This window comes from Poecilia latipinna, unplaced genomic scaffold (assembly GCF_001443285.1).
Source record: "Poecilia latipinna isolate Pla-1442-1.1 unplaced genomic scaffold, P_latipinna-1.0 Scaffold325, whole genome shotgun sequence".
NCBI classification, from domain to species: domain Eukaryota; kingdom Metazoa; phylum Chordata; class Actinopteri; order Cyprinodontiformes; family Poeciliidae; genus Poecilia; species Poecilia latipinna.
In genome coordinates, this window is record NW_015112941.1 from 26,005 (window position 1) to 38,075 (window position 12,071).

Sequence of the window (12,071 nt, forward strand, 5' to 3'; positions counted from 1 at the left end):
TGTGAAAGAGCCTATTGTTTATGCAGTTCCAAAGGTCTTGCCATATAGCCTATTTTTTTCCAAAAAGGTGGCATCCAGATTCACAAATTTATTTTTGTCAGCCAATTACTTTGAATATCAACAAGTCCATTTGATACATTATTATTATTGTTTTTCACAGAGGGTGGGAGGATAATGAGTTAGGGGAGACAATTATGTGAAAAAAGTCCTAGTCATGGGACATCATAACATCTGAAGTCATTGCCAACACTGTATTTTACCTTTTATGACCCTAAAAAACTGTTTTTTTAGAAAATGAGCAGAATCCATTTCTTTGACATTGACTGTATGATGTGGAATAGCTCTCACAACACCCCAATTCCACTTCTGCATTTAATTTTTTTGTTTATCAGATTTGACATAAGCAGTTTAGAAATTACATTTTGCTGTAAAAAAAAAAAAAAAAAAAAAATTAAAAATTAAAAAAATCATAACTTTTTACTTCCTGTCTGTCTCCTACATTGTATACTGGAGTTATCACAGTCATTTGAGGACATGCACTTTTATGCTTTACTTCTTTCAATTATATGTCATGGAAAGAGCTAAATTGTCCTTTTGAACTGCTAAGCTATAAAACGTTAAAATATTGTGTCACTCTAAAGCAGAGTTGTAATAACATCAAATAATGCTTGATGTTATTCTGGGGTGTGCTGTTCTCTTGAAATGCACAGGTCGCTTTCTTCATCAGTTTTATTGTTTACTATTATGGAGGTCATTGTTCTTTCTGCAAAGCAGCACATTGTTAAGTCTATATAGTGCTACTATTTATGTCACACAAATTTATCTAGCACATTTGGGCTGAGTAAAAAGATGCAGCTGGAATTAGATTTATTTACATGTCTGCAATGGTTTCATTTTCTGTGAATATACAAATGCCTTTCAACATCAGTTGAGTCTTCAGGGGAAACAATCTGGATTTGCCCTTGCATGTTAGACAAAGCTTCCCTCAAATCAATGAACAGACCAAGCAAAACATAAATTATTCTCACATTAGTCAGATTAATGAGCTGTCCAAGAAATAAGGGCTTAAAAATCTGCTGGAGATGAATTGCGAAATTTCACTGACTGCCATTGGTCACACATATCAAAGGCCCAATTACTTTTGGCTGATTGTCTCACCGGCCTCTGTGAAAATTAGCCGACTAATTAAAGCACTCATGGTGCTTAACTTTAAAGTTCTGTAGCCTGGAGATCAGCAGCCATTAAAATGGGTAGCTGTGTTATTATTGATTCCTAATAGCGCCAAAGCCCAGCACACTTAAAAAAAAACAAAAAAAAAAAACATTAAGCTGAGTTCTTGGCTGGCCCAGTGCCACTGATCAATGCCATGTTACATCCAAAAAGGGAGAGATTCAAAATCAAAGCTGTCGCTATAGCAACGCCCCTGCCTGATTCCACCAATCAATGGAGTCCGCGGGGTTGTGAGAGATGCGCCAGGGGAAAGGCCAGCGTCCTACATAAAGAGTGCAGGACAGGGAGCTGGGCAACACACCAGGCAGCACACCTTTTTGCGCAGATTCAGCCGGTAGGAGAGTGGCGCCGAGAAAGAGAGGAGAGGGGAAAGGACAAAGAAGCAGAGGCAGTGAATAACTAGAAAGAGATGGAGCGCTCATATGAACACAAGACTCCTTGCTGGGTTTATGTAGGCACTCTGCTCTTCTTCTTCCACTTCCACTCAGTCACTGTCAGCGGAGGTAAGATCACAAATGGTTTTAGTGGTTTGCTGTCACTTGAACAAAAATATAATAGCAATTTCTTGCATTGTTGAGGACGGTGAATTGTTCTATTTCAGTCCCGCTTCCCCCATGCTGTTACTGGGTAGGGGGGCACAGCATGAGTGTGCGGCTTGATGGATAATTATTTATGCAGCTCATTCTGTTCTCATCTGTGTGCCTGGAAAGAAAATCCAAGTTCATTTGTCACCTGGCATTAAAACAATAAAAGACACTTTGCAGGCTGTACTTGCTTGTCTGGGGAAATCATTTTTGACAGAGACTGCTGCAGGTCATACTACACAGCTTTCAGATTAGTTTTAATGAGTAATTTATGGATGAGCATGAATCAAATTACATCGTCTCTTTCCTGCCTAAGTGAAAGAAGCAGAGCAATATTCATCAATAAGTTTGCATGTGTGGGTGTGCCTACTGTGAAGATTTCACGTTTTTCTCAGAGAAAGTGAAAATAGTTTATTACATAACAGATGAAATGTGCTGTGTGCGCCTAATACAATGCCTTCAGTTAGTTTTCAGAGGGCCAGACTGTCACAAACATTTGACGGCGAACATCCTCACACCATGTCATGCTCATTTTGCATAAAGGAGAGAGGAGACTTTGAAGTTGGGGTTCTTGATTGTAGTGGGACATCGGGAACTCTAAAGGGAGTCAAATGTGCCACCCCTATGTCTCGTTAAACGTCCAGCAGGAGACAAACAAGGCTGCTCAAATGGAAACTTCACTGACTCTTTCATGTGGGATTCTCCACAGCTTTTTCTTGTGATCCAAGGCAGGCTATAGAACCAGCCATCTGCAAAGGGGCTGCAAACTCGGCGTTCTTCTTGACTGTGCACCTGGCATCTGAGGTTTTCTGAGTCAGCCACCTGGCTTCTTGTTCCGTTTTTCAATTAACTAGGAGCGTGTGAAGAAAAGCATGTGTAAGCCCGATCTTTCCTTGGCAGATACCATCAGCTGTGGCTCAGCTGAGGAATTAGGATGTGCTTTTCCAATTATTGCTGTGCCAGTTATGAAGGTTCAACAGAAAGATGTGCATAATCCACTAAAGCAGTACTGTTAAGTGCAAAATGTACATCCAAATTTAGAATGGAATGAGCCTGGATGTAAACTAAACAACACCCTACCGATATCCCCCTTTTCTTGCACAGCTCCCCTGAAGCAAGAGGCAGCACTGGACAACGGTGCCACAGTGCTGAATCACTCCATGCATTTGGTGCATCGCATGGAGAACTTGCTGACCTTGGGAAACAGTAGTGATGTTAGCCTGCGGGTGCAAACCATGAACACTGATGAGGTGAAGGTGATCCAAGCCCATAGTCTGGTCCTTACCCTGCAGAGCGACGTGTTTGAGGAGCTGTTGCTCAGCCGGAACAACAGTGCGCTGGTGTTAATTGAAACACCAGAGTGTGCAGCTGTCTTTGACAAGTTTGTCAGGTAAGGATCGACTTAGTACCTGGGCTTCTGAAGTGCAGAGGCCCAGGTACTAGGCCTCTGCTAACAGTCAGGTTAGACTTTGTGGATCATTTTTATTTTAGCAGTAAAATGTGTAGTTGTGGTATAGTAACCTTTTGAATTATGGGACAGATAAATCTATTAATAAAATCAAACTAGAAAGAATTACTCAATGTAATTTACTCCTTTGCAAGATGGGTTATATTACAGTACCTATGTATTAGTAGTTTTATGGTACTGTGCGTTTTACTTTTACTAGCATAATATTATTATTATCACTACTCTTACCTGAGTAAACTTTCTGGATACTTTACTAACTGCAAGTAACTTCACTAATTTAAGAATACATAGGTTAATCTAATGTTATTTTCCATCTGCTGAGGCTGTTGAGTGATCTAGTAATTAAACAAATACAAAGCATGATGACAAAGCACTATATATTGCCATTGGAAGCACTTTATCCTCTTAAAACATAAATATACACACATTAGTTACTGTACAATACCTACCGTGTAAAATGTGTTTTATACGCTTAAAATGTATTTTTTAGTGATATTATGTATTGTCTGTAGTTATAAATTTCAGAAACTGTTTAGTTGTGTGCTTACAAAAACTTTTTCAGTTAAATTCTCCACAATTATTGGAGAGGAAGAATGTTTTATCTTAATGAGAATCCTAAAATTAACGTTTCGGGTTGGGTTTCATTCAGTGACACAGATGTCAGAAAGAAAAGTTTCCTATAATACAGTGTGCTTTACAGAAACAGTTTCTGTCTAACAGTACTTTCAAAAATATGTCTTTTTTCAGATATTTGTACTGCGGTGACATCTCACTCCGGCTCGATCAAGCCATATCCCTGCATAAGTTGGCAAGCAAGTACCGTGTGTGGGGCTTGCAGCAAGGCCTGACCCAATATATGACTCAACATCTTTCCAGTGATTCGCCCACAGGCCACGTGATTAGCTGGTACAACTATGCGCTACAAATTGGGGACGCAACCCTGCGGGACAGCTGTCTGCAGTACCTGTCCTGGAATCTGTCCTCTGTGCTGCAGAGTGGAGAATGGGGCTCCATCAGTGAAGACCTGCTCCTGTCCTTGCTCCAGCGCTCCGACCTCATTCTGCAGAGTGAGCTGGAGCTCTATGAGGCGCTGGAGTCCTGGATCAACCAGAACCAGCCAGTCAGCTCAACAATAGAGACTGCCCTGAGAGCTGTTCGGTACGGCATGATCCCTCCTCAACATCTCTTCCGTCTTCAGAGGCATTCACCCCTCATGGTGAAGTATTATGAGGCCATCCGTGATCTCCTCTATCTAGCTTTCCAGTTCCACTCTGCATCACCGATTCAACTAGCCAAGTACTTTGACGTCAACTGCAGTATCTTCACTCCCCGTAACTACTTGTCCTCATCTTGGGGTTCTCCTTGGATCATCAACAATCCCACCCGTGACGACCGTAGTTTCAGCTTCCAGACCCAACTTGGGCCCAGCGGCCATGACTCCAGCAAGAGAGTAACGTGGAATGCCCTGTTCTCCCCTCGCTGGCTCCCACTCAGTGCCAGGTCTACCTACACTGAGCTGGGCGCCATGCAGCCCACTCGCACAGAGGGAGGTCGACCTCGCATCATCGTAACGCCGGCCACCTCCAGCCCCGACTTTGCTGGAGTGAGTTTCCAGAAAACGGTCATTGTGATGGCCAAGCAACAAGGAAAAGTGATTGTCCGCCATGTGTACAACTTTCACCAAAGTACAGAGGAGGCTGGGGATTTCTTAGTGGATGCTGACCTGCAACGCCGTGCATCAGAGTACCTAATTGACAGCTCCCTCTATCTGCACGTTGTGATCAAACCTCTCTACCATAGCTTGCTTGTTGCCAGGAAATAAAAACAGGAATTTTTTTTGTGATCTCACCCAACCCTGATCTGCCCACACAATCACATGCACATGTTCCAAAGCACACTCATATCACAGTATGTGTATGTGTCAGCTCCATAAATTCACACTGTAACATTGTTTCATTCTTTTGTCTTCCAGTTGAATAGCAAAAAGTTAAAAGTTAAGCTGCAATACAAACTGTCATTATCACCGTTATTATTAAGAGCAACATGGAACATAGGTTGTTGTATTTCTTGAGGTATTTCAGTAAGTAATAGTTTTTCCTTGAATTAATGAATCTGTGTGATGTTTGAATAGGCCATATACGGTATGTATTTTGCTTTGAAAAAACAAAATAACATTCACTGTTACATTTATGGATTTTTATTTTCTTTGCTGTCAAATATAGATTTGTAGTTCATGGCAGATATATTGTACATTAATTTATGCTCCACTTTGAATTTTAGATATCAAAATGTTTTCTAGGGTTTTAATGTGATCTAGTTTGTCTTAAAAGACTGAAAATGTATGATTGCTGAACAGACTTTTTTTTCCCTTTCACATTACTTGTTGACTTAGTTACTTTGCATTTTTAACATGTGTTTTCTTTAGTTTTTTGAAAACCCAAGCAGTATGTGATAATGAAAGAAAAATAAAAAAGGTATATAGCCTCATAAAGGACAATAAAATGTTAAATTCTAGATGTTGATCTGTCTTTTAAAGTAAGACTTAGTAAGGGCAAAAATATTTGACTTATTTTAAATGCCATTATTTTGTTTTTCTCTTTTGTAAATCAAAAAATAAATAAAAGTTTTGTTTGTTGATAGAAATTGTTTCTAGATAACTCTTTTTGTCATGATTTTTTTTCTCCTTCTTAAACTCTATGGGTTGGTTGAACAGTTAACAAGTGTACTACCACATTCATATTTACCAATTACATCTTTCCGTATTACTGCTACAAAATATGTTTTAAGAGTAAGCCTTTATTCATTTGTTTATGTATATTTAAAATTTTTTCCAAAGTAAAACGTAAAGTTAAAAAAAGAGACAAAACAATTGTCATAGAGGTTCAGTTTTGTTTTTTCAGCAAACCACCTGTAAGTACAGCTGATATACTAAAGTAATAATTTGTGAGACAAACCAGTTCATCTTTAAAAATACTAATTTAAAAATGTTATTATTTGTGGGGTAAAGTATGTTGTAGCTGAATAGATTAATGACCCTATACAGGGTCTGTTAAAAGTTTTATATTCACCCTCCAGTTTCAAAACTCGAGGTTGGTTATTTTACAGCACGGAAACTTCACCTCCCATGAGGCGTAGCACCTGACAGGAAAGACGTCATCACGTCGTTGGAACCCTCAGCTGTCAGACTTTGGCCACCCCGGCGAAGGTTTTGTTAGCAAACTAAGTCGAACTGCTCAGCTTTTTCAAAGTTTAAAGTTGTGCACCTTGCTGCTAGTCGTTCTTTGAGCAAGTTATTGGCGCACTAGACTTGCACTAAGGCAAATTGCCTTCTTTTTTTTTTTTTTTTTTTTTTTTTTAATCGCTGCTAGATCTTTGCACCCTCGAAGCAGCGTTCCAGAGCGGGTACAAGAGTAGATGCAGGGAGGGAGGGAGTAGAGAAAAAGGCAAAAGTCTTTGTGCTTCCCTTCCCCCTCATCAAAGCAAAGGGGAAATGTCTCTATCTAAAGCAGGTAAGGCTCTTTTTTGTATTGTTTTGCAAGCAGCTGCGCGTATTTTTGTCCTCCGCCTTGCTGGAAGAGGAGGAAGAACTTTAGCTAGCTTTGTGTAATGTAACCTTGCCAGGTGGAAGGCTAGCTAGCCAACATGTCTTTCCTGCTTTCTTTTTTTAATCAGTACACAAAGTCTTCAGATATCCTGCTGCTAAATGTTACCAATGTTTGCTATCCCTGACTTGTTAATGGATAGTTTTATTATTTGTCTGGCTAAAGTTGCTCTGTTGAAGTTAGCTAAATATCATAGAGTGTTTTGTTCAACTTGAAATGTGAAGCAAATTTAGCTGGAAATCTCTACGCTCTCTCTTTGATGCTTAGTAGGACCACAGGTGTTTTTGTGCTTTTTTTTGCACATTTTGTTCGGCGTACATATATTTTAGCCTCGTGTTTATGAAGGAGCAACTTTTATTTTTATTTTTTCTTCATTCACGGTAATCTGGAATCAATGAGAAAAATAAGCAAACAAACAAACAAGCAAAAAAGAAAGAAACCACTCCTTGGAAAAAGAATCAAGGCTCTTCCTCTGCGTCACACATAGCGTGATTGTAATGATGTCAATTTACATTTCAAGTTCAGCGCTCGTGCTGTTACACAATCATAGCAGCGTTTCCATGGTGGGCTGCACGCGCTGGGCGCCGCTCAAGCAGTCAAAGCGGCCTGCCGTGGCAGGTTTAGGCTTGCAGCACCAATACCAAACGTTGTTTCCCTACTTGTTGATAGTTGACTGGCTGTAAGCACTCTGATCGTCACACGGGTTCTGCTGCTGTCTTTACTGTGCATTTTCTGCGTGTTTAAGAGTGTTTAGTTTCATTCAGACTTTTTTCTTTTCTTTTTGAGAGCCTTGAGATCTGGTAGTGCTGAGGCATGCTTAGAGATTGGGTTCTCCCGAACAGTCCTGATAGGGTGGTGTGGAAGATTATCTGCGCATGAGTCATCACTGTCTGTATATGGACCTGCTCTAAGGCTGGTGCTTCCTGATGGTGACTCGCCTCACAGCTATTGACACTTTGATCCCATGTACAATCCAGAAATTCTTGCTCACATTACGTATGTATTTTGGGTATTTTCCACTGAGCATTTAGTAAACTCAGAAGAATGCACACTCTTGTCCATACAACTCCCTATGTTTACTGAGAATTTCAAAAAATTATAAGTCAGCTGTTTTTTTTTTTTTTTTTTTTAACCCACCCCCCCCCTACATCCTGCAAGGAACTACCGTTACTCAGATCCCTTTTTTTGGAAAATGATTATTTGCTGTCATGTGTTGAGTTGGTTGATCAACTTACCACAGCTGTTGCTGATGTCATGCGACCATTGTATCTGGTGAGTAGAGACGAGCCTGTTCCTATTCAGTATTAGCATGAGATCAGATGGGAATAGTATTTAGGCTCAGGTTACGGTGGACAATATAGCAAATATATATCACTTTAAGAAAAAAACAAACTTAAAGCACATCAGTAGTTGTAGTCATTCATGTGTCACTCTTTACCAGTCAGTATACTCAATGTCTTTTGCATTACCTACCTGTCAGGTATAAATTACAGTCTGCAGCCTGAACACACAATGCACCCAGCATTCATTCTTTTTTTTTTATGAGCAGATCAGATACTGCTCATAAGTGTGCCATGAGTATCTCAATGACTTTTTAATTTGATTAATTAAATGAAAAGGTCATTTCACAACTTTGATGAAACATTCAAAAGCAAACCTCTTAAGAATTGAACAAGTATTAGAAAAAACTAATAAATTACATCATTGACACAGTAACTAAAGTAAGATAATTCTGAAACCTCCAGGAGAGTAGGAAATGGACAAGTGGCTGTAGTTGTTGCATTTACATATGAAATTCTATATGAAGTTCAGAGAGCTTCTTAGTGTTTTCTGGGCCAATGCCTGAAAAAAGAGATAAACTACTGTTGTTTTTTGGGGGGTTTTTGCTGCCCTGCCAAAAATAGATTGTTGCCATGCCTGCTGTCCAATACTTGTGATAAAGTAGTGACAAGTCAAGCAGACAAAACAGAACAATTCAGCAACATCTAGCTAATTGTTTACTTCCTTTCCATTAGCTGCTGGGTGAGAGGACTTGTAGTGAAGACAAAAAAGATCTTGAAAAGCAAAGCCTTCCTTGTGTCGGTTTTAATACCAAAAGTAGAGCTGCACAAGGAACTTTCAGTGCCATATGGTGGTTAAAATTTCATGCTGTACTTTTAGTGCCATCTACTTGCATCTGCATCTATACAATCACTGAACAACCGTATCCTACTTCAGAGCTCCATTTACATGAATTAATTACTGCATCAGTGCAGCGTGGCATGGACATAATCAGTGGCCCAACACCAGCAGCTGTCATGGCACAATTCTTCATATTTCCTAATGAAGAAAAGATGGCTTTAGCCAACTGAACAACAGTCCAGTTGTTTGTCTCTTTAGCCCAGATTAGAGGCTTCTGACATCTGTGGTTCAGGACTAGCTTGACACAACTGATGCTACATTTGTAGCCATGTGAAGGATTTGTCTATTTATAGCATCTCTTAAAGCACTGGCTCTGGTCTCAGTCCTCTCCTCCCTCAAATTTCTGAATAAATTTTACTAAATGATTATGTGAAGTCTGTTTTCATCCCTGTTGGTGGTGCACCTTTTGTGTCACACATTTTCTTGCACAGTGAATGTGTTTTTTATATGAATATATTTTCACACATAAGTCTATAAAAAAACAGCTTCTTTATCAATGACTATTTGTAACTTATCCTCCTTGAAGAGGGTGTTGATGACTGTCTTCTGTCAATGATTGTGAAACCTGCTGTACTTGTGAGTTTTTACACATACAAGCCATAGTCATGAGACTTACAAGAAATAAAATCTTGGAATTTTCAGTGAATAATAAATCTATATTTCATACTTTGCATATTTTTAATTTGACCAGCTGGATGGACTGACATAAATGTCTGCATCAGTGCTGAAAAGCTGAAGCGCTAGGACTGTAGAGGGGATAACTTGTAATGGCGAGGAAAGAAAAGTGTCAAAAGTATTAATATTCATTTGGGCTGCATGATGAATTTGTCTGCATCGCTGTCTTGCATACAGAAGATCTTGGGTTTGAATCTAGCAGGGCCTTTTTGCATGGAGTTTGCATGTTCTCTTACATGCATGGGTTGTTCTGGGTCTTAGGCTTCCTCCCACAGTCCAAGGACATCCATATGAGATTGTGTGGTCCCATCAAATTGCCTTTAGGTTCGAGTTGGTGTGTGATTGGTTGTTTGTTGTGTGTATGAGCGTTGCCATGTCCTGTGACTGGTGACCACTGGAAATTCACCCTTCTCTGCAAACCCTAGAATGAGTTCAGGCCCTGAAACTGTCTCTTGTCGTCCCCTCTAACATTACATATTAACTATGAGTACAATAAATTATTAGGTTAATTAACTTTAAATTATATTTTTTATAATCCTTGTCTGTCATAAATTTAGATGTTGATGATCATACAATCTTAACAAAGTCTTAATTTAACTGACTGAAACTTGCAGAAATCCTTTAGGTAGCATTGCTCTGTACTTCTGAAGGTTTTTTTTTTTTTGATAAATTTTTTGCTGTTTTAATTTTTGGCCTTCATCCAAAAAAGTGTTGCAAAATCTCTGTGATACAACTAACATCAGGGAAGAACAATGTGGTCTGCAGATTTATCCAAAGCATTCTTTGTATTTGTGATTATGATTAAACTGACCATTTCCAAATGATTAAAAAACATTGCTGCATTTTAGCTATAAATTTGCAACTGCATCCATCTAAAACCCTCATAGTAACAAATTCTACTCTAAAAATAAAACATTTCCATTACCAGCAAAGGCATCTTACTGCGACCGTTACACTCAGTACTGCAACTGTGCTGCTGAAAAGGATCCAATAATTGCATTCGATCAAATTTCAAATTGTAAATGCATCATTGATGAGTAACAGACTAATTGTGGAAAAATATTTTGGACATCCAAGGTAACAATTCTATAAATTCTCATGTCGGTATCTCACCCCTCCCACCACAATAACAATAAACAATACAGCTATAGCCAATTTCTTTTGTCAGCTGATTTACAATTCAAGCATACACTTGGAGCTTGTTGCAGAAAAGCTGCTGTCTTTGGATCATCTACAAGCTGCTGATACTCACTGCAAGAACACCAATACTAAAAGCATTTGTCAGATTTTTAAATCAAGAGATTTGAGTCAGATCTGAACTCAAAAATGCTTGATTGGAGCATCTCTAACTGTGTGGCTCGGTTTTAGAGAGCTGAGTTCTTCCAGCAGAAAACTGCAGTGAGCTTGGCCTCAGTTTGCCCCTATAGGACTGCATGCAAGCCAAGTGAAGTGACATAATTTTCTCCAAAGGGTCCTGACAGTTGTTTTGAGCGGATGTCCATTTGAATCGGCTGTTAGTCATATCCCTATCCACAGCTTCGGCTGACTGTTTCCTCGACACGCCTGGTGCTGAGGTTGCTGCCTTAGAAGAGATACTGTTTCTAGGCCATTAATATTTTACAGTAGGCAAGTAGGTATTTAGAGTTTATAGTAAATGCATTGAAACATTTAGTAGTCTTGTGGAAAAAAGTTATCAAAATCCTCGCCATATCTTCATAGTATTTTAATTTTGAATTGCATGTGCAAAAATCCGTTTGTTGTTCAGGTCTTCTGGAGCCTTTGACTGCTCTTGCTTTAATCCCACACAGAGGAAATGTAAAATCTATTTTTGCCTAAGCATGTGTGAGTAAATAACACTCTCTCTCTCTCTCTTTCTCTCTTCCAAATGAAACTTACCATAGTCTGTCCGGACACTGTGTACTTATTTTAGGCTTCCAACACAAAACGGATGTGTCTAGGTTTCATTGGTGGTTTGAGATATCTAGAATCTGTGAAAAGAAAAAAAATCACTTCCCTTCCAGCTTATTGTAGTAAGCAGGGGTTTACCCACACATACTTCCTCCAAAGCAATGTGCTGTCACTTAGTCAATGGGAAATGCAGTTCTACAATAATCACAATTACAGTTGTTTGACTTTAGACGGCATGTCCTAAATGTAAAGCTTCATGCTTTTCTGAGAAGAAATGCACACTCTTATCAAGCGTGTGTGTGTGTGTGTAGCAATGAGCCTGGTTTAATTTTTTTTTTTTTTTTTTTTTTTTTTTTTTTAATGGAACTTTTTTTTTAAAATGATGCATTCTTTCAAATTTTCCCCTTTGGGGAGAAACCACAA

General features: G+C 39.1%; 2 protein-coding genes across 2 annotated transcripts in view; both read left to right on the plus strand.

The window, feature by feature from the left end:
• Window positions 1–1,439: 1,439 nt before the first annotated feature.
• btbd17b (BTB (POZ) domain containing 17b) lies at window positions 1,440–5,796 on the plus strand. Its single transcript, XM_015035129.1, has 3 exons — window positions 1,440–1,733; window positions 2,919–3,204; window positions 4,030–5,796. The coding sequence occupies exons 1-3, from the start codon at window positions 1,640–1,642 to the stop codon at window positions 5,102–5,104; spliced, it is 1,455 nt and encodes a 484-aa protein (XP_014890615.1). The 5' UTR covers window positions 1,440–1,639; the 3' UTR covers window positions 5,105–5,796.
• Window positions 5,797–6,421: 625 nt separating this feature from the next.
• Window positions 6,422–12,071, plus strand: part of LOC106949098 (dual specificity mitogen-activated protein kinase kinase 6-like) — a 14,412-nt gene continuing 8,762 nt past the window's right edge. The window contains exon 1 of the mRNA XM_015035130.1: window positions 6,422–6,791. Within this exon, the coding sequence (XP_014890616.1) occupies window positions 6,773–6,791 (19 nt within the window). The 5' untranslated portion in view covers window positions 6,422–6,772. The remainder of the gene's footprint in view (window positions 6,792–12,071) is intronic.

Excerpts from the sequence above, each read along its gene's own strand:
- btbd17b (XM_015035129.1), top strand. The coding sequence starts at position 1,640 with ATGGAGCGCTCATATGAACACAAGACTCCTTGCTGGGTTTATGTAGGC. Across the intron at positions 1,734-2,918 it reads CTCAGTCACTGTCAGCGGAG|CTCCCCTGAAGCAAGAGGCA; the intron begins GTAAGATCACAA and ends TTTCTTGCACAG. Across the intron at positions 3,205-4,029 it reads GTCTTTGACAAGTTTGTCAG|ATATTTGTACTGCGGTGACA; the intron begins GTAAGGATCGAC and ends GTCTTTTTTCAG.